Source organism: Chiloscyllium plagiosum, chromosome 46 (genome assembly GCF_004010195.1).
Source record: "Chiloscyllium plagiosum isolate BGI_BamShark_2017 chromosome 46, ASM401019v2, whole genome shotgun sequence".
Classification (NCBI taxonomy): domain Eukaryota; kingdom Metazoa; phylum Chordata; class Chondrichthyes; order Orectolobiformes; family Hemiscylliidae; genus Chiloscyllium; species Chiloscyllium plagiosum.
This window is the reverse complement of record NC_057755.1, coordinates 11,138,477-11,159,678: the sequence shown is the minus strand read 5'-3', so window position 1 is coordinate 11,159,678 and position 21,202 is coordinate 11,138,477. Positions and strand designations below refer to the sequence as shown.

The 21,202-nt window shown below is 43.2% G+C and overlaps 1 protein-coding gene across 1 annotated transcript; it reads left to right on the top strand.

Annotated features, from left to right (window-relative positions):
• Positions 1 to 15,996: 15,996 nt before the first annotated feature.
• LOC122544095 (cystatin-B-like) lies at positions 15,997 to 20,996 on the top strand. The gene is made up of 3 exons (XM_043683119.1): positions 15,997 to 16,121; positions 19,192 to 19,293; positions 20,416 to 20,996. The coding sequence occupies exons 1-3, from the start codon at positions 16,047 to 16,049 to the stop codon at positions 20,545 to 20,547; spliced, it is 309 nt and encodes a 102-aa protein (XP_043539054.1). The 5' UTR covers positions 15,997 to 16,046; the 3' UTR covers positions 20,548 to 20,996.
• The last annotated feature ends 206 nt before the right edge of the window (positions 20,997 to 21,202 follow it).

Here is a 21,202-nt window from a genome sequence, read left to right as displayed (position 1 = left end):
GTCACACAACACCTCTGGGTCTATAAGGACACTTCTGAAGAAGGTCCACTGGACCCAAAATGTTAACTCTGCTGTCTCCCTCCACAGATGTTACCAGACCTGCTGAGTTTCTCCAGCAATCTCTGTTTCTGCCTTCTGTGGTGCAACTTTGAACCTATCACAGTCTAATCTCATTACTACTCTGTGTCAATCCTCAGTAAAGTTCCATGGTCTTGCCAGCTAAAAATCCCTGAATCGAACTCAACACTAACTGCACCACGATGCCTAGTTTTGAGCTGTGAGATAGGTTCTGAATCGATATTGGAATGATTCCTGATGAAGGGCTTTTGCCCGAAACGTTGATTTTCTGCTCCTCAGACGCTGCCTGACCTGCTGCGCTTTTCCAGCACCATACACTTGACTCTGAATCTATACCACTGAGCAGGGTGGTAGTGCCTCACAGCACAGTGACTCTCAATGACTGAAAGAGCCATTATTACACAAGGCACACCCTGTTTGAATGAACCGAATACAACACCTGACAATAGACAATAGGTGTAGGAGTGGCCCGATTGGCCCTTTGAGCCAGCACCACCATTCATTAAGATCATGACTGATCATCCTCAATCAGTATCCTGTTCCTGCCTTATCCCCATAACGTTTGATTCCAATATCTTTAAGAGCTCTATCCATCGCTTTCTTGAAAGTATCCAGAGACTTGGCCTCCACTGCCTTCTGGGGCAGAGCATTCCATATATCCACCACTCTCTGGGTGAAGAAGTTTCTCCTCAACTCTGTTCTCAATGGCCTACCCCTTATTTTTAAACTGTGTCCTCTGGTTCTGGACTCACCCATCAGCGGAAACATGCTTCCTGCCTCCAGAGTGTCCAATCCTTTAATAATCTTATACGTCTCAATCAGATTCCCGCTCATCCTTCTAAACGCAAGTGTATACAAGCCCAGTCGCTCCAATCTTTTAACATATGATAGTCCCGGAATAGATCTCATGAACCTATGCTGCACTTCCTTAGTAGCCCAAATGTCCTTCCTCAAATTTGGAGACCAAAACTGCACATGATACTCCAGGTGCTGTCTCACCAGGGCCCTGTACAGCTGCAGAAGGACCTCTGCTCCTATACTCAATTCCTCTTATTATGAAGGCCAGCATGCCACTAACTTTCTTCACTGCCTGCTCTACCTGCATGCTTGCTTTCATTTACTGATGTACAAGAACAACTAGATTAGATTATATTCGATTAAATTAAATTAGATTCCCTACAGTGTGGAAACATGCCCTTGGACCTAACCGGTCCACACCGACCCTCCGAAGAGTAACCCACCCAGACCTGTTTCCCTCTGACTAATGCACCTAACACTATGGGCAATTTAGCATGGCCAATTCACCTGACCTGCACATCTTTCCCCTTTACCTAACTTGACTCCATTTAGATTGTAATCTGACTTCCTGTACTTGCCACCAAAGTGGATAACCACACATTTATCCACATTAAACTGCATCTGCCGTGCATCCATCCATTCACCTAGCCTGTCCAAGTCACCCTGTATTCTCATAACATCCTCCTCACATTTCACCCTGCCACCCAGCTTTGTGTCATCAGCAAATTTGCTAATATTACTTTTAATACCTTCATCTATATCATTAATGTATATTGTAAACAGCTGCGGTCCCAGCACTGAACCTTGTGGTACCACCACTGGTCACCACTTGCCATTCCAAAAGGGACCTGTTTATCACTACTCTTTGCTTCCTGTCAGCCAGCCAATTTTCCATCCAAGTCAGTATTTTGCCCCCAATACCATGTGCCCTAATTTTACTCACTAATCTCCTCTGTGGGACTTTATCAAAGGCTTTCCGAAAGTCTAAGTACACTACACTGAAGTAAGAAAAACACCAACACTCACCGCCTTTGAGTCCAAGAATCCTAAAGCCAACCTGGACTGAGAGATTTTGATATGGACAAAAGCCCACAGTTTGTTATAGACCAAACCAAACTCTCTCAAAACATGCTTCAGAGATTGCCTACACCATAACATTTTTCTTATTTTAAGGACAAGCGTTTTGTTCCGAATGCAATTCGATTAGTCAAACTACCAGGCTTGATGGAAAACACATTTTATTGATGCACTATAGTGATGTGGTGTAATGAGAACAGTCTCTCTTACAACATCAGCAAAACTAAAGGAGTGACAATAACTGACAACCTATTCTGGACCTCCCATGTAGATGCGACGGTCAAGAAGGCACAACAACACTGCTTCTTCCTCAGGCGGCTCAGGAAATTTGGCATGCCCAAAAGGACCCCCACCAACCTTTACAGATACACCACTGAAGCCATATTGTCTAGGTGCATAATAGCCAGAGACTTTTCCCCAGGGCAGGATTGACTGGTATGAGAAGTCATAGTTTGAAGATATTAGAAGGAAGGTATATAGGAGGAAGGTATAAAGGAGAAATCAGAGGTAGGTTCTTTATGCAGAGAGGTGTGAATGCATGGAATGCATTGCCAGTTGAGGTGGTGGAAGTGAAGTCATTGGGGGGCATTTAAGCAACTGCTGGACATGCATATGGATAGCAGTGAGTTGAGGGATGCGTAGGTTAAGTAACTATATTTTACATTAGGATTAAGTCTCGGCACAACATCGTGGGCGTAAGAGTCTGTTCTGTGCTGTACTTTTTAATGTTCTATGTTATAATAGCAACTGCTCTGCCCAGGACCATAAGAAACTGCAGGAGGTTGTGTGCACACCCCATCGTGGAAGCCAACCTCTCATTCATGGACTCCATTTACACGGCCCGTTACCATGGAAAGGCTGCCAACGTCATCAAAGACCCATCGTACCCTGGTAACGATCTCCTCCAACCTCTTCCGTCAGGCAGAAGACAAAAAGCTTGAACAAATGCACCAACAGGTTCAGGAATAGCTTCTTCCCTTTCATTATTAGACTGATGAATAGCAAAGAAGTTAAAGTTGGAGTTGTCTGTGTCTTTCAGGAAAGTGGAAATAATTGTGGCAAAAGCTCAGTGTCCACAATTGCCAGGATTGTAACCAGAATAATTGGAAATGGCTAAAATTCAATTTCAAATGGAGCAGCTTAAATGTGAGGCAATGATAAGGGAAAAGGAAATGAAACAGTTTGAATTATGATTATAAGCAGAGGAAAAAGCACTGGTAGAACAAAAAGAAAACAAAGGAAGGCCCCAGTAAAAGAAAAGGAAAAAGAGTTAGAGGAAAGGGAGAAAGAGAGAGTTTTTGAACTTCAGCAGTTGGAACTGAAAACTCAAAATCAACTTAAAATGGTGGAGGTAGAAGTGAAAGGTCAGTGAAAGTAGTGATGAGGACAGTGAAAGAGAGCAATCCATTGCAGCCAAAGGCTTGGTGGGGATCTGTTTAAATATGAGGTAAAAACAATAACTGCAGATGCTGGAAACCAGATTCTGGATCAGTGGTGCTGGAAGAGCACAGCAATTCAGGCAGCATCCAACGAGCAGCGAAATCGATGTTTCGGGCAAAAACCCAAAACGTCGATTTCGCTGCTCGTTGGATGCTGCCTGAATTGCTGTGCTCTTCCAGCACCACTGATCCAGAATCTGTTTAAATATGTCCAAACATTGCCTAAGTTCTACAAGAAGGATGTAGAAGCCTTTTTCATTTCATTTGAGAAAGTAGCTGAACAAACGAAATGGCCGGTGACCATGTGGATATTGTCGATTCAAAAAAAGTTGGTAGGTAGAGCCGGTGAGATAATTATCATTATCAGAGGGGGTACTGGGAAGTTTGATGAAATAGAATAAGCCATCTAAAGCGTATACGAACTTGTGACAGAAGCCTACAGACAACCTTTTAGGAATCTAAGGAGGAAACATGGTCAAATGTACCTAGAGTTTAAGGGGCAAAAAGTGTGGTGCTGGAAAAGCACAGCAGGTCAGACAGCATCCAAAGAGTAGGAAAGTCATTGTTTCGGCCATAAGCCCTTCATCAGGAATGTTGGGGGAAGAAGGGGGCTGAGAGATAAATAGGAGGTTAAGGGTGGGGGGAAAGTAGCTGCGAAAGCAATAGGTGGATGCAGGTGGAGGATGGTAGTGATAGTTTGGAGCAGAGGGCGGAGCAGATACCTGGGAAGGAAGATGGACAGGTAGGAAAGTTCAAGAGGATGGTGCTGAGTTAGAGGGTTAGATCTGGGATGAGGTGGGGGGAGGGCAGATGAGGAAACTGGTGAAATCGATGTTGATGTCATATGGTTGAAGTGTCCCAAGTTGGAAGATGAGGCGTCCTTCCTTCAGGCATTAAGTGGCTTGTATTTGCCAGTGGAGGAGGCCCAGGACTTGCATGTCCTTGGTGGAGTGGGATGGAAAATTGAAGTTATCAGCCACAAGGTGGTGGGGTTGTTTGGTGCGTGTGTCTCAGAGATGTTTTGTGAAACATTGTGTGCATCGGTATCCTGTAGCCCCAGTGTAGAGGAAACCACATCAAGAACAATAGACACAGTAGATGAGGTTTTTGGATTTGCAGGAAAATCTCTGCTGATGTGAAAAGATCCTTTGGGGCCTTGGATGAAAGTGAGGGGGGAGGTGTAGGTGCAGATTTTACATTGGTCAAACAAAGTAATTTTGATAGATGGATAAGCGCATCTGAAGATACGTCAAACATTTGATGCTCTTAGAGAGACTATTCTTTTGCAGGAGTTCAAAAATTCACTTCCTGAAGTAGTGACAACTCATGTGGAAGAGCAGAGAGTTAACACTGCAAGGTAAGCAGAGAAAATGGCAGATGACCAATGATTTGGTTCATGAATCAAAGGTTGGCCACCAACATCAATTTCAATCTGCAAGAGTTAGAAATTGGGGAAAAGAACATCTCATGAATGATAGCAAAGATAGATTACCACAAAATACTAAAAGAAACCCATGACAGGGAAAGGAAAGTAAAAAAAAAAAATCAGGGGCTTTCCCTGTCATAAAGTTGCAGTGTTGGTGGTTTAGAAAAAGCACTGGAAGACAGATGTGGGAAAACAGGAGAAGCTAGTGAGCTTGGTTGAAGAGGTAAAGGAAAGTAGTAAAAACATGAATTACAAATAATTTCAGAGGAAGAAACACTGAAGGCAAAACACAAACAGGGTGAGAGGGAAAAGATATAAAGGAGACCTAAGGGGCAACTTTTTCACTCAGAGGGTGGTACGGGTATGGAATGATGTGGTGGAGGATCATTCCTGCCAAAGGATGTGGTGGAGGCTGGTACAATTGCAACTTTTGAAAGGCATCTGGATGGATATATGACTAGGAAGGGTTTGGAGGGATATGGGCTGGATGCTAGTAGATGGGACTAGATTGGGTTGGGATATCTGGTCAGCATGGACAGGTTGGACCAAAACTTCTGTTTCTGTGCTGTGCATCACTATGACTCTTTAACTCTCTGATTGGGATAAGGGAAGTCCGTTTGTACTTTCTGCAATCAGAGACGCACCAAATGGATCAACCAAATTCAGTCCATTTGAATTAATTTTGGGGCATGAAGTAAGAGGACTGTTTCGCTTCGGCGGGTCGGTGTGGACTTGTTGGGCCGAAGGGCCTGTTTCCACACTGTAATCTAATCTAAAAAAAGAAAAATAGTGGGCGGCACGGTAGCACAGTGGTTAGCACTGTTGCCTCACAGCGCCAGAGACCTGGGTTCAATTCCCGCCTCAGGCAACTGACTGTGTGGAGTTTGCACATTCTCCCCGTGTCTGCGTGGGTTTCCTCCGGGTGCTCCGGTTTCCTCCCACAGTCCAAAAATGTGCAGGTCAGGTGAATTGGCTGTGCTAAATTGCCTGTAGTGTTAGGTAAGGGGTAAATGTAGGGGAATGGGTCTGGGTGGGTTGCGCTTCGGCGGGTCAGTGTGGATTTCTTGGGCCGAAGGGCCTGTTACCACACTGTAAGTAATCTAATCTAATCTAAAATTGATTAAGGAGAAATTAATAGGTCAGACGACCCATTTGGACTATGTGTCAAATTTTAGAGAACAATTAAATAGAGCTGGATAGTTGGCAAGACAGCATTTATAAGTATCACAGCATACAATGAAACAATCAAACTCCGATCAGTCTGGTTTTGTACAGAGATGAATAGGATTTTGAGAGGCCTTTTGTTCATATGTAAACAGATGAGACTTCAGGCCAACATGGTCATACTTTAGAAGTGACCTGTATAATGAAAGGGGCGTGGTCGGTTCTTTAGCTAGCTGAGTTGAGCAGTTTTTAATTGAGTCCTGAACAAGGAAGTTCAACAGGGAGCTGTGTGGAAACACTCTCTCTTTTCTACCCTTCAACTTCAATCTGTAAGCATGTGTTATACTTATTCTGGTTTTTAAAGGGATTTTGCATACTGGGACTGTTGTGTATATTGGGAACAGCATAATTAAGTCGAGCTGACCAGGTTGAGTTCTGTAGGGGTTCTTTATTCTGTTCGTTGTGTTTCATTGTGTAACTTTGTGAATAAATTTTTTGTCTGTTTTCAAATCTAGTAATCAGCCTAGCTATCTTACTCTGGGTAATTTTCACTATACATTTACTGAAACAAATTGCAAAGTTTTGGTCTGGGGCTGCCTTTTAAGAATGTTTTCGTGATCTGGCCTAGTCCATAACAGATTGGGGGCTCTTCCAGGATTTTAAACAGCGAGTGGTAGGTCTCGGATGTTGAATTCGTTGGGTAGACAAAGCTTGGGTTAGTAATGCCTCTTTCAGTCACCAAACCTTTTCTGGATGAGGATGCGGTGACTTTGGAAGATTTGCAAAAAGTGAAGAAGACCAAGTAGCAAGAATTAGCAGAGAAGATGGAATTGAAACTGCCTGCTTCTATGAGGAAAGGAGAGATCATTACAGCTGTAGCTCAGCATTTAAACTTGCCGGAGAAACCATCAGAATCTATAGTGATGGCAAGAATTCAATCGCAAATGAAGCAGCTTGAGATAGTGGTGAGAGATAAGGAAAGGGCAGCAGAAATGAAACAGTTTGAGTTGTGATTAAAAGCAGAAGAGAGAGAAAAAGAGAGCAGCAAAAGAGAGAAAAGAGAGTTTTTGAACTTCAAAAACTGACACTTAAAGGGAAGTCAGTTTAAAAGGCTGGAGATAAAGGCTGAGGGTAGGTTTAATGAGGAAGAGAGTTAGGATGAGAAAGTCCCTGGTAGTCAGTAGTCTAGTGAGAAACTTATGTTCAAGCACTACCTAAACTTTATAGGAAAGATGTGGAAGCCTTTTTCATCTCATTTGAAAAGGTGACTAACAGATGCAGTGGCCAGTAGCAATGTGGGTTTTGTTGATCCAAACAATGCTTGTACGTAGGGCTAGTGAGGGAATCACATCCCGAACAAAGGAGGTATCTGGGGAGTATGAGGTGGTGAAAAAAGCCATCTTCAGTGCATATGAGCTTGTACCAGAAGCCGATAGATAACATTTCATGAACCTAAGGAGGGTTCCTGGTGAAAACTATATTGAGATTGAAACGATCAAACCGAGTAATTTCGATAGATGGATAAGAGCTTTAAGAATTGAGCAATCTTATGATGTCCTTAGAGAGGTAATTATTTTGGTGAATTCAAAAATTCACAGCCTGAAGTAGTGCAAACTCATGTCAAAGAGCAGAGAGTTAAAACAGCAAGGGTAGCAGCTGAAGTGGCTGATGATTATGAGCTGGTCCATAAAACTCAGTTTGGCTTCCATGAGGGATAGAAATTGGGGCAAAGAGAAATCCTCACGTGGAAAGGGAAAGGTAGATCTCAATGGAAATCATAAAGATACCTTACCAAAGGTTAAAAATAAACCCTTGAGAAGGACAAAGAAGTTAAAAGGCTCTGGTCTTTTTATTGTAATAAAGTGGGCCACACAAAAGCACAGTATTGATGGGCTAGGAGAAAGTCAGATGTAGAAAATCCCGACAAGCCTGGAGGTTTTGTTGGACAGTAACAGAAAGCACAAGGGAAGTTAGACAAATCCCTCCGAGTGTACAAGATGATCAGAGGTTGGTTAAGGAGGAAGTGCCAGATCTGCTTAAAATATATACATGCAAGGGTAAAGTTTATTCACATAAGCCAGATGTAATAGGTAAGTGTAAGGAGGTTACAATATTAAGGGACACAGGATGCTCTCAGTCTATAATACTAAAGGATGAGGAGATGTTTACTCCTGAGGGACTATTGCCAGAAAAGGTACCAGTAACTGGGATTCATGGTGAGACAAAAAGTGCTCAGTTATGTAAAGTGAGGCTAGAGAGTCCAGATAAAAGTAGGGGATTTCTGTTTGGAGTACTGGACAAACTCTCAGCTCCAGGAATACAATTTGTCCTTGCAGCTGATTCACTGGTAGGCATGCTGCCTACTCTCGTTGAAAGACCAATGGAGACGCAGGCAACCGAAGACATGGAGAATGTTAATGCAGGAATTTTTCCTGATTGTGATCACAAGATCACAGAGGCACAAGTTGAAGCAGGAGAGATCAAAAGGCACAGATAAGGAAGCTGACATAGTGTTATCCAAAACTTTCTTTGATCCGATAAGTGGAACAGAGAAGGAGAAAATGGGTAAACATGCAAGTACTTTTAGCTCTGCTCAGCTGATTGAATTACAGCAGAAAAATGAGGAGTTCAAACAGTTATATCAAAAGGCATTTCCAAAGAATTCCTGTGTGTTATTATTCAACAAATATTGTCTTAATGAGGAAATGGAGTCCATCACACATTCAAGTAGATGAGAAATGGGCAAACATTCATCAAATTCTTTTGCCAATAGGATACAAAAAGGAGATGTTGCGAATGGTACATGAGTTACCATTTGGAGGGTCATTTAGGGGTGAGGAAAACACAGGCTAAAATACAAAGACAGTTTTACTGGGCTGGACTACACAAAGATGTGGTTGAATTTTGCCAGATGCATCATACATGTCAGCTGATCAGAAAACTACAGGCAGTAATAAAACCTGCACCTTTAATACCTTTTCCAACATTTGAGGAATCTTTCACAAGAGTCTTGATGGACTGTGTAGGTCCCCTACCTCAAATAAAAAGTGGGAATAAGTATTTATTAACAATAATGGATGCGTCGACTAGATTTGTAGAGGCAACCTCATTACGCAACATCACAGCTAAAACGGTTGTAGAAGAATTACTTAAATTTTTCACAAGATACAGACTACAAGTAGAGATCCATTCAGATCAAGGATCAAACTTCATATCCAAATTATTCAAGGAATTTATGGATAACTTGGAAATAAAGCAATTCAAATTTTCTGTGTAATCACCGGGAACGTGAGAGAGAGATGGCATCAAACACTAAAAATCATGTTAAGAGCTTATGGTCAGGATTACCAAATGATATTTTGCATCAGTGTTCACTGTGGAAAAGGACATGGAATATTGAATGTAGGGAAATAGATGGTGACATCTTGAAAAATGTCCATATTACAGAGGAAGTGCGGATGTCCTGAAACACATAAAAGTGGATAAATCCCCAGGACCTAACAGGTGCACCCGAGAGCTCTGTGGGGAAGCTAGGGAAGTGATTGTTCAGTCTCTTACTAAGATATTTGTATCACCGAGAGTCATAGGTGAGATGCCAGAAGACTGAAAGTTGTCTTACGTGGTGTCACTGTTTAAGAAAGGTGGTAAGGACAAGCCAGGGAATTATAGACCAGACAGCCTGACATCCATGGTGGGCAACTTGTTGGAGGGAATCCTGAGGGACAGGATGTACTTGTATTTGGAAAAGCAAGGACTGATTAGGGATAGTCAACATAGCTTTGTGCATGGGAAATCATGTCTCACAAACTTGATTAAGGTTTTTGAAGAAGTAACAAAGAAGATTGATGAGGGCAGAATGGTAGATGTGATCTATATGGACTTCAGTAAGGCATTCGACAAGATTCCCCATGGGAGACTGATTAGCAAGGTTAGATCTTATGGAATACAGGGAGAATTAGTCATTTGGATACAGAACTGGGTCAAAGGTAGAAGACAGAGGGTGGTGGTGGAGGGTTGTTTTTCAGACTGGAGGCCTGTGACCAGTGAAGTGCCACAAGGATCGGTGCTGGGTTCTTATTATATATAAATAATCTGGATATGAGCTTAAGGGGTATACTTAGTAAGTTTGCAGATAACACAAATTGGAAATGTAGTAAACAGCGAAGAAGGTTACTTCAGAGTACAATGGGATCTTGATCAGATGGGCCAATGGGCTGAGAACTGGCAGATGAAGTTTCATTTAGATAAATGTGAGGCCCTGCATCTTGGGAAACCAATCTTAGCAGGACTTATACACTTAATGGTAAGGTCCTGGGGAGTGTTGCTGAACAAAGAGACCTTGGAGTGCAGGTTCATAGCTCCTTGAAAGTGGAGTCGCAAATAAATAGCATAGTGAAGACGACATTTGGTCTGCTTTTGTTTCTTGGTTAGAGTATTGAGTACAGGAGTTGGGAAGTCATGCTGTGGCTGTACAGGACATTGGTTAGGCCACCATTGGAATATTGCGTGCAATTCTGGCCTCCTACCTGTCAGAAAGATGTTATGAAACTTGAAGGGGTTCAGAAAAGATTTACAAGGACGTTACCAGGGTTGGAGGACTTGAACTATCGGGAGAGGTTGAATAGGCTGGGGCTACTTCCCCTGGAGCATCAGAGGCTGAGGAGCATGGATAGGATAAACAGACAAAGTCTTTTCCCTTGGGCTGGGGAGTCCAAAACTAGAGGGCATAGTTTAGGGTGAGAAGGGAAAGATATAAAAGAGACCTAAATTTTTCATGCAGAGGGTGGTATGTGTATGGAATGAGAAAAAACTAGCTCAGAACATAAAGACAGATAGCAGAAGTTTCTATGAATATATAAAACAAAAAAGAGTGGCTAAAGTAACCAATGGTCCCTTCGAGGATGAGAAGAGGCATTGAGCCAAGGGATATGATGAAATGGCAGGGTCATTGAACAGGTGTATTGGGTCAGTCTTCACAGTGGAAGACACGAATAATTGACAAAGAGACAAAAGTAGGTGAGGATCTGGAAACAATCACTATCACAGAAGAGGTAGTGTTGGGCAAGATAATGGAGCTAAGGATAGACAACTCCTGGCCATAATGAATGCATCTCAGGGTACTAAAAGAGATGGCAGGAGAAATAGCAAATACACTTGTGGTAAATTTCCAAAATTCGCTGGACTCTAGAGCGGTTCCAGCAGATTGGAAAACAGCAAACGTGATGCCACTGTTTTAAAAGGGCAAAAGATGAGGAATTATAGATCAGTTTGCTTAACTTCTATAGTGGGGAACATGTTTGAGTTTATTATCAAGGAAAGAATAGCAAGGCAGTGGGATAGAATTGTCCCACTGGGCATACGCAGCATGGATTCATGAAGAGCAGATCATGCATAATTAATTTTTTGGAATTCTGTGAAGATAGTATGAACATGGTGGACAACGGGGACCCAGTAGACTTGGATTTCCAAAAGGCCTTCGACAAGGTGCCGTACGAAAGGCTGCTGCATAAGATAAAGATGCATAGTGTTACTGATAAAGTATTAGCATTGACAGAGGATTGGTTGACTAACAGGAAGCAAAAGAGTGGGTATAAATGAGTGCTATTCTGGCTGGTAATCAGTAACTAGTGGTGTGCCTTAGGGATCAGTGTTGGGACCACAATTATTCACAATTTACACAGATGATTTGGAGTTGGGGATGACATGTAGTGTGTCAAAGTTTGCAGATGACACTAAGATAAGCGGTAGAGCAAAGTGTGCAGAGGACTGGGAAACGTTTCAGAGGAAGATTAGATTCCCTACAGTGTGGAAACAGGCCGTTCGGCTCAACAAGTCCACACTGACCCTCCGAAGAGTAACCCACTCAGACCCATTTCCCTCTGACTAATGTATCTAAAACTACGGGCAATTTAGCACAGACAATTCACCTGACGTGCACATCTTTGGACTGTGGGAGGATGTGCAAACACCACACAGTCACCCGAGGCTGGAATCCAACCTGGGACCCTGGTGCTATGAGGCAGCAGTACTAACCACTGAGCCACCATGCCACCCCAATGATACTTCAAGGAACATAGATACTTCAAGTGAGTGGAGAAAGGTCTGGCAGATGGAATACAATGTTAGTAATTGTGAAGTCATTCATTTCAGTAGGAATAACAGTGAAAAGGACTATTACTTGAATGGTAAAAAAGTTGCCACTTGCTGCTGTGCAGAAGGACCTGGGTGCCCTTGTACATGAATCACAGAAGGTTGGTCTGCAGGTACAACAGGTATTTTGGAAAGCAAATGGAATTTTGTCCTTCATTGCTAAAGGGATTGTGGTTAAAAGTTGAAACTGTATACGGTGCTGGTGAGGCCACAGTTAGAATACTGTATGCAGTTTTGGTCTCCTTACTGGACAAAGGATCTACTGGCATTAGGAGTGCAGAGAAGGTTGACTCCAGAGTTGAGGGGTGGCTTATGAGAAAAGACTGAGTAGACTGGGATTATATTCATTGGAATTTAGAAGAATGAGGAAGAGCTTATAGATACATATAAAACTATGAAGAGAATAGATAATATAGACATAGAGAGGATGTTGCCACTGGCAAGTGAAATTCAGAGAGGGCATAGCCTCAAAATGAGGGGGAGCACATTTAAGACTGAATTGAGAAGGAACTTCTTCACCCAGAGGGTTGTGAACCTATGGAATTTCCTGACCAGTGAAGTCGTTGACACTACTTCAGTAAATGTCTTTAAGGCTAAGATAGGGGTTTTTTTAACAATAATGAAATTAAGGTTACAGTGAGAGGGCGGATAAGTGGAGTTCAGGCCACAAAAAGATCAGCCATGATCTTATTGAATGGGAGAGCAGGCTCAAAGGGCAAGACGGACTACTCCTGCTCCTAGTTCGTATGTTCTTATAATATAAACACATGGGAAGATATGTCGGAATAAGCTGGTAAATACTAATCTGGTTACGCATGATGTAGATATAGGATATCCTGTTTCAATTAAGCTTAATCTATATAGAATTAATCCTCTAAATTTGGCACAGGTGCAAAAAGAGATTGACCACATGCTCAAAGACAACATAATCCAAGTGAGTTGCAGCAAATGGAGTTCACCCATTGTATTGATGCCAAGACCAGATAGTACCCAATGACTGTGTGAACTATCGCAAAGTCAAAGCAGCTATGAAATCTGATTCATATTTTAGCCCAGGTTTGGAAGACTGTATTGAAAAAATGAGAAAAAAAACTTATATTTCAAAGTTGGATTTACTCAGCGAATACTGGCAGATCCATTAGAAATTTCAGCTCTCGTGACATCAAATGGACCTACTTATTTAAAGTCATGCTATTTGCTATGAAAAATGTGCCAGACGCATTTCAAAGACTGACCATTAAGGTCATTTTGGGATTACGCAATTGTGTAGTGTTCATCGAAGGTCTTATGATTTTTAGTCATACATGGAAGTAACATATGGAGCATCTATCGGAATTATTCAATCGACTTCAGGGGGCAGGCTTGGTGATAAACCTGGCTACAAGTGAGTTCGCCAAAGCCCAGGTCACTGAACCATGTCACTGGACAAATGGTCCCGGACGTGAAAACAAAGATTGGTGGGGAGTTTCCCATATCATCAATGAAGAGGGAAGTACCACAATTCTTGGGAATGAGTGTTTTTATCAGACGTTTGCAGTGAATGTTAGCAGTCTGGCTGCTCCACTGACTGACTTGTTGAAGAAGTGCAGAAAGGTTCAGTGGATGGAGGAATGTCAGAAAGTATTTGACTGCCTGAAAGCTGTGTTAGGATTAGTCCATAACTTCAGCACTATCTTGCCTCCACCAACGATGCTGCCGCTGCGAGTCCATTGGGCTAACCTCAGAAATACAGCTGCCAGGAACACAACCTTGCCTCTGACGCACTGGACACCTCAATGCCGTCAGAGCTTGCTGAAGTCGGTAAGTAAGACTGAACACAAAAAGGGGAAAAAAGAAAAAGTGGATGGGCCCTAGACTCCTATGCTCTGATATAACTGAAAGTCTTGTTGGATTAACTCAATGGGCAATCATAGATCAAAAATGTGGGGTAAGGGTCACAGACAGGTCAGACAAGGTAGGGATTTATCTTTAAAGGAAACGAGTGAAGTTGATGGGCTTGTCTGAGAACAAAAGAATCACAAAGCCACCTTGATGGAGAACCTTTTTGCAGAACATCAGAAAAAGTTCAAATTAACTTTTCAAACAGGACCACGCAATTGAAATTCAAATTCCAACAGCATAGAATGTAACAGATCAGTCACTACATTACAAAAGTCCAGTGATGTTCTCCACCGTCAAAGGATCAGTACTGTAGGGTTGCTGAGGGCAGAGTGAAAATTTGCTGCTACTTTGCTTCGTAACATAGTTCAAGGATACAGAGTAAATCATTTTGAACAGAGATGAGGAGAAATGTCTTCATCAGAGAGTGGTGAGCCTGTGGAAGTCACTTTAATCTGAAGAACAAACCAGACCCACCATTCCACATTTCACCAACTCTGGATACACTGAGTCTTTGAGAAAACTGAGGTTTTTGTTTTCAAGACAATGCTGTGAGTTACAGAGTTCACATGCCATTTATGTAGAGCTAGCTCCCAGAAAGGACAATAAAATAGAATGAATTGGTGAAAACTTGGAATTTCACCTGCTTCAAATCTCTCTCATGAGTTTGAAGCCCAGGTCTTTTAGATTTAAAGGCAACCAATCATTCTCTCCCTGAGAAAGTAAATCCGTCTAGGGAGTGCAAAACCAGGGGTTACAGTTCAAGGATACAGAGTAAATCATTTTGGACAGAGATGAGGAGAAACCTCTTCATCAGAGAGTGGTGAGCTTGTGGAAGTCAGAAAACACTTCAGGCCCAAATATTAAATGATTTAAATTGAGAGTTAGTTACAGTTTAGATTAGATTACTTAGTGTGGAAACAGGCCCTTTGACCCAACAAGCCCACACCAACCCTCCAAAGAGCAACTCACCCAGACCCATTCCCCTACATTTACCCATTCACCTAACACTACAGGCAATTTAGTGTGGCCAATTCACCTAACCTACACATTTTTGGACTGTGACTGCAAACCGGAGCAAGCCCACGCAGACACAAGGAGAATGTGCAAACTCCACACTGTCGCCTGAGATGGGAACTGAACCCAGGTCTCTGGCACTGTGAGGCAGCAGTGCTAACCACTGTGCCACTATACTGCTCCTTCTTGGTGCTAACTGGATTAAAGTGTTTGGGGAGCAAATAGGGACAGGGGACTGAGTTGGAGGGACAGCCTTGATCATCCTGAATGGTGGAACAGGCTCGAGGGGCCAAATGGCCTATTCCTGCTCCCATTTTCCATGTTACGCTGGCTTCTCATTTTCTCACGCTGTTAACCTCATCACCAATGGAGAAAATGCGGGTTCCAAACCTACAGAATGAACCCTGAGGCAGGGAGCATGTTAACACAGGTATATTATTACACAGCCTCTGATACTTGGCATGGATACAATCGGCAGTGAGCTCTCAATGTGACATGAGGCGGTGTGAGGGAATTAGGGCTTTACACCAACAGCTCAACAACAGAAGCTGGGAAACGTGGAATGATAGAAAGTGCAAGACGGACATTCAGCCCATCGTGGCTCCTTGGGAGAGGAGTACATTTAGTCAGAGTTAACAATACTTTGTCTGTCCCAAGCCGAGACACAGACCCTGCTTCTCACAGGGCACCAAAGCTAATCTAAAACTGTTCAGTCAATTACTACCTTCAATCCTCATCGTTAAAATTACAGGAAATTAAAAGAGGAAGTGACAGGAAACAGAGGATGGAAAGCTTGAGTGTCAGAAAGGGAAGGAAAGAAGGAGGGAGTGAGGCAATCACACACAGGAATCAGCACTATCACCCATTTTCCAGGTGACAGAATTAAACGAATCATAAAAGGCTGAGGGTGGGGTCAAAGAGGATGGAGGAAACTTTATAAATGTAGAATGCTGAACGGAGAAACAGAGCGGAGGGCGGCACAAGAGAGAGAGAGACGGAGAAAGAGGGAGACAACAAGAATGGCATCACAAGTACCTGGTGGTGTAGCTGATGTTGCAGCTGTCACTTCTGAGATTCAGGCCATTGTCCAGTGTGTAAGTAACCTTCCTCCATATCCACTTTACCCTGTAGAACAAAACAGACCAATCTACTCCACATTTCACCAACTCTGGATACACTGAGACTTTGATAAAACTGAGGTTTTTGTTTTCAAGACAATGCTGGGAGTTACAGATTTCACATGCCATTTATGGAGAGCGAGCTCCCAGAAAGGACAAAAAAAAGAATGTATTGGTGAAAACTTGGAATTATATGATTGAGGAAAGAAAACTTTTCTACCCAAGACATTGTCATCAGCTCAACTTTCACCACTGCTTGTGGGATTGATTTAGTGTCCCAACCGAAAGACACTATCTCACAGTGCAGCAGGTAGTCAGTACTGACCCTGAGACAGTGCAGCGCTCCATTGGCACTAACCTTCTGACAGTGTGGCACTCCCTCAGTACTGACCCACTGACAGTGTGGCACTCCCTCAGTACTGACCCCCTGACAGTGCGGCACTCCCTCAGTACTGACCCTGTGACAGTGTGACTCTCCATCAGCACTGACACTCAGTCAGTGTGGCACTCCCTCTGAGAAAGTCTACAGCCTTAAAACTTGTATTTAAACATTTAGACTAAAATGTAATGCTGAATTATAGAACACTTTTACTGCACTTCAAAATAGACAAGCAGGAAGGCTCAGAAAATGGGGGGAACTTAAGGAATGCAGAAGACAGGGATACCTGGGCTCACCAAGTGATAACAGGGTGCTGTAAGACAATTAAGAACATTTGCCTTAGCATCGGTGAACCTGTGTGAACAGGATACCAAGTGATAACATTCACAGCCATTCCCTTGTGAAATTAATGAGTGTGTTTGATTCTGACCCTGAAACGAAACTCTGTACTATCAAAAGCTTTGTAATTAATGGTTGTCCACTACAATGGATTCTTATTACCCCTTGCAAGTGGAGCAAACACAATGAGAAAAAAAATCTTCGCTGACTTGAGAGTTTAAAAGGACACAAGAGAGAGAGACCATTTTAGTGCTGAGCTTGTTGAATCCAGTAGAAAATTAACTCTTAGTGCTTATCGGCTATGGATTGAATTTAATTGCATTTTGAGACTTTATGATGATATTGAATAGCCATTACCGGTTATTAAATACAAACTCTCTAAAAGGTAATATTGATGAAGCCCTTAACTTACTTGCTGTTCTTACAGATCACTCTATAAACCTTACAGACTGCCCCACCATCAATTCTAACTAATCAGATCTTATGTCTTGTTTGAATGTGAATCACAAACTTGAAAAGAAGGCATGTTTAATTCGAGACTCATTAGTCATTTTAAATACAACCTTGCAGTAACATTTCAGCCTCAGGTACAGAATGGTTCTGTACTTAAGATAAAAAGCAGGAATCTGCTCCCAGCTTAAAATTATTCTAAACCTAACATTGAAGAGAGCCTGACACAATCTTGTCGGGAAGCCATTTTATGGTCAAACGTTTGCCCTCCTTGCTAAGACGCCATTTCGTAAAACAATTGTATCAGACACTCAAATTGGGCTCCGCTGACACCTCAGCAAAATATCTGGATGGTCAATGTATAGACTTGTACATAGGAATGATCAATTCCGATCTCTGTATGTAAAGAAATGCAATGTGTGCATTAGAATGGCATGACCAATTGTATAGACATCAAAATAATTTTATGAATAAAGTATATTTTTGAAATAAAAAAATTGAATCAGACATGCGAGCTGTGCAATGTTACCTTATGGACTCTTCAATTAGCTGAGACTGGTACCTCTATGATAGGGGCTTATCTCGCTAGCAGGCGCCTAACTCAGCTGGGTATGCTTTTCTCACCAGATGGATAGTTCAAGGACTGTAGGAGTGATCAGTCAAGCGCACACAGATCGTCAATTAACTTTTCTTCCTTACAAATTACACTTATCTGTCGAAGTAAGAACATGCAGTGTTTTTTGTAAACTTTTGTATGAAGGAAGCCACTTTGTTGCAGTACACCAGAGTAGACTGCTGAGGCACTGGAAGAGCTGGTACCCTACTCTCCAAGGTGATTAGAACCTAGTCAGTTTAGTTAATAGGTATAAGTGTCATGTTGTAACAGTGATACTGTTAGTGAATAAAGGGGATGATTAAAATTAATCTAAGCTGTCTGTAAAAGATTTTTATTCCAGATTTCCAAAGAGTACGATCTCCGGAACGAACCGAGAGAGGCGTTACAGGTCTAAGACCACAAGGGATTCCCTGGGCCAATCAAATCTCTACTTTAACACCTCAGCGCGGCACTCCCTCAGCACTGACCCTCTGACAGTGCTGCACTCCCTCAGCACTGACCCTCCGACAGCGCGGCACTCCCTCAGCACTGATCCTCCGACAGCGCGGCACTCCCTCAGCACTGACCCTCTGACAGTGCTGCACTCCCTCAGCACTGACGCTCCGACAGCGCGGCACTCCCTCAGCACTGACGCTCCGACTGCGCGGCACTCCCTCAGCACTGACGCTCCGACTGCGCGGCACTCCCTCAGCACTGACCCCCGACAGCGCGGCACTCCCTCAGCACTGACGCTCCGACTGCGCGGCACTCCCTCAGCACTGACGCTCCGACTGCGCGGCACTCCCTCAGCACTGACCCTCCAACTGCGAGGCACTCCCTCAGCACTGACCCTCCGACTGCGCGGCACTCCCTCAGCACTGACCCTCCACACAGTGCGGCACACTCTCAGTACTGACCCTCCACACAGTGCGGCACCCCCTCAGTACTGACCCTCCACACAGTGCGGCACTCCCTCAGTACTGACCCTCCACACAGTGCAGCACTCCCTCAGTACTGACCCTCTGACAGTGCGCCAGTCCCTCAGTACTGACCCTCTGACAGTGCGCCAGTCCCTCAGTACTGACTCTCTGACAATGCATCACTCCCTCAGTACTGACCCTCTGACAGTGCAGCAGTCCCTTAGTACTGACCCTCTGACTGTGCTGCACTCCCTCAGTACTGACCCTCTGACAGTGCGGCACTCCCTCAGTACTGACCCTCTGACAATGTGTTCTTCACTCATGCTGACATTTTCTGTTTTTCTCCATTGTGTCTGTCCCCAGTTGAAATGCTCAGTTGTGGAAAAGTTGAATCGACCTCTGCATGTTTATCACGCAATCTCATATCGCTCACAACTGGTTGCTGGAACAAATTACTTCATCAAGGTTTGTAAATACAAACACCCTGTATTCCTCTGACAGTTTTATCCTCACAGAATCCATCCAAAAGCTCTGTCTAAAAACCAGATAAATTACCAAGTACTGTGGCTATTTGGCGCCTGGAGCCTGCTGTGCTATTCACTCAGGATCTGATTGTGTCCTGAGCGCCTCTATGCTGTCCTTACTGCTTATCGCTATTCCTGCTTTTGTGATCTTCTGTCACAGTCATTTCTCTCTCACCTCATCCTTACACATCAATCTTCGCACTCGCATTTTCCAACTCTGTATCAGACAACCCCACTTCCTGCTGCTCTCCGTGATGCCTTGTCTGCCACTATCCAATCCACTGACATCCTGACCACAATCTTCCCTCGTGTTCCCCCTTCACATCTAAATCCAACCGTACTTCACTGTTCACTATTTCATAGTCTTATTGTTCCCTCCTTCAATGAATATTGAGATCACTTCATTGGGAAAACTCACTCTGTTCAGTGTTTGAAGTTTGCACTCTGTTTCATTCGGTTTCTCTGTTACTTCAATAAACCAATGTCTCAACTCACTGAGATACATTACTTGGGGTATATTTAATCACAGATTTCTGTAATGCCCCAGTAAAAGACAAGAGAGATGGGTGGAAATGTATGAGCTCATGGACAACTCAGGAGGGACTGGAGGAGGTTACAGAGATAGGGAGGGATGCAGGGACTGTCAGAGCTTACAGAGATAGGGAGGGATGCAGGGACTGTCGGAGGTTACAGAGATAGGGAGAAGTGTAGGGATTGGAACTGGTTCCAGAAAAACCTAGGATGCCAAACTGACACAGTTTTCACTGTTGAAGGGTCAGTACTGAGTGAGTGCTGTACTAACCAAGAGGTATAACTGAGATTGCATGCATCCTTTGTGAACTTAAAAATCACATAACACCAGGTCACAGCCAACAGGTATATTGGCAAGTACAAACTAGCTACCTGATGAAAGAGCAGCTCTCCAAAATCTTGTACTTCCAAATAAACTTATCGACTATAATATGGTGTTGTGTTTTTTTTTTTAATTTTGTTCAACCCAGTCCAACAACAGCACTGCCACACCATTGCATTGAAAACTTATTGCTGTCTTTTTATTTTGAAGGTTGTGGTTGGAGATGCCAATGATTACATACACATGCGGGTGTTCCAACCACTGCCCTCTTCTGATGAGAAACTATCACTGTCGGATATCCAAACGAACAAGAAGCTGTTTGATGAACTGGAGACCTTCTAGGAAAGGCCCAGCGCATTGCCTGCGTCTCCCTCCCCTCACGCTCAAATACCATTTATAAGCAAACTCCCCGCTTTTTGCCTCCCTTTCCCTCTTGACCACTGGACTCTCCCTGCCTCACAGCTGTCCCTCCCCCAAATACACTGGAGTGGTTCAAGAAGGCAGCTTACCATCATCTTCTCCAGACCAATTAGTAACAGGACAACAAATGTTAGCTTGGTGCTTATTACTAATGCTCCACGGGATTAATAATTCCAACACAAAAATCCTATTCACCGTTCTCACAAAACATCTCCAGCTAGAAAAGCCTTAATGCTGTGCTCATACGATCTTGTTTTGTGTAAAGCCACCCCAGTCCCCAAACCTCACAGGAGATCTGACACGGCATGCCCCTGGAAAGCTAATCAACTGTAATTGCATCGCAAAATATTCAATAAAAGCATCCTGATGCATTTATTTGTAGCCGTTGATTCTTTCAATTTTAGAAGTGAGGTCAGATGGATATGAAAAACAATTGCTGAGTGCCCTGAGGGATACCAGCTTCTATCTGAACACAGGAAAGGTGGTGTCTGACAGATTAGGATTTGTAAATTAGATTTTGAAGTAGAGATAAAATAGAGGTATGGATTCAGTTCTATGGAAGTTTTTTTTAAAATGG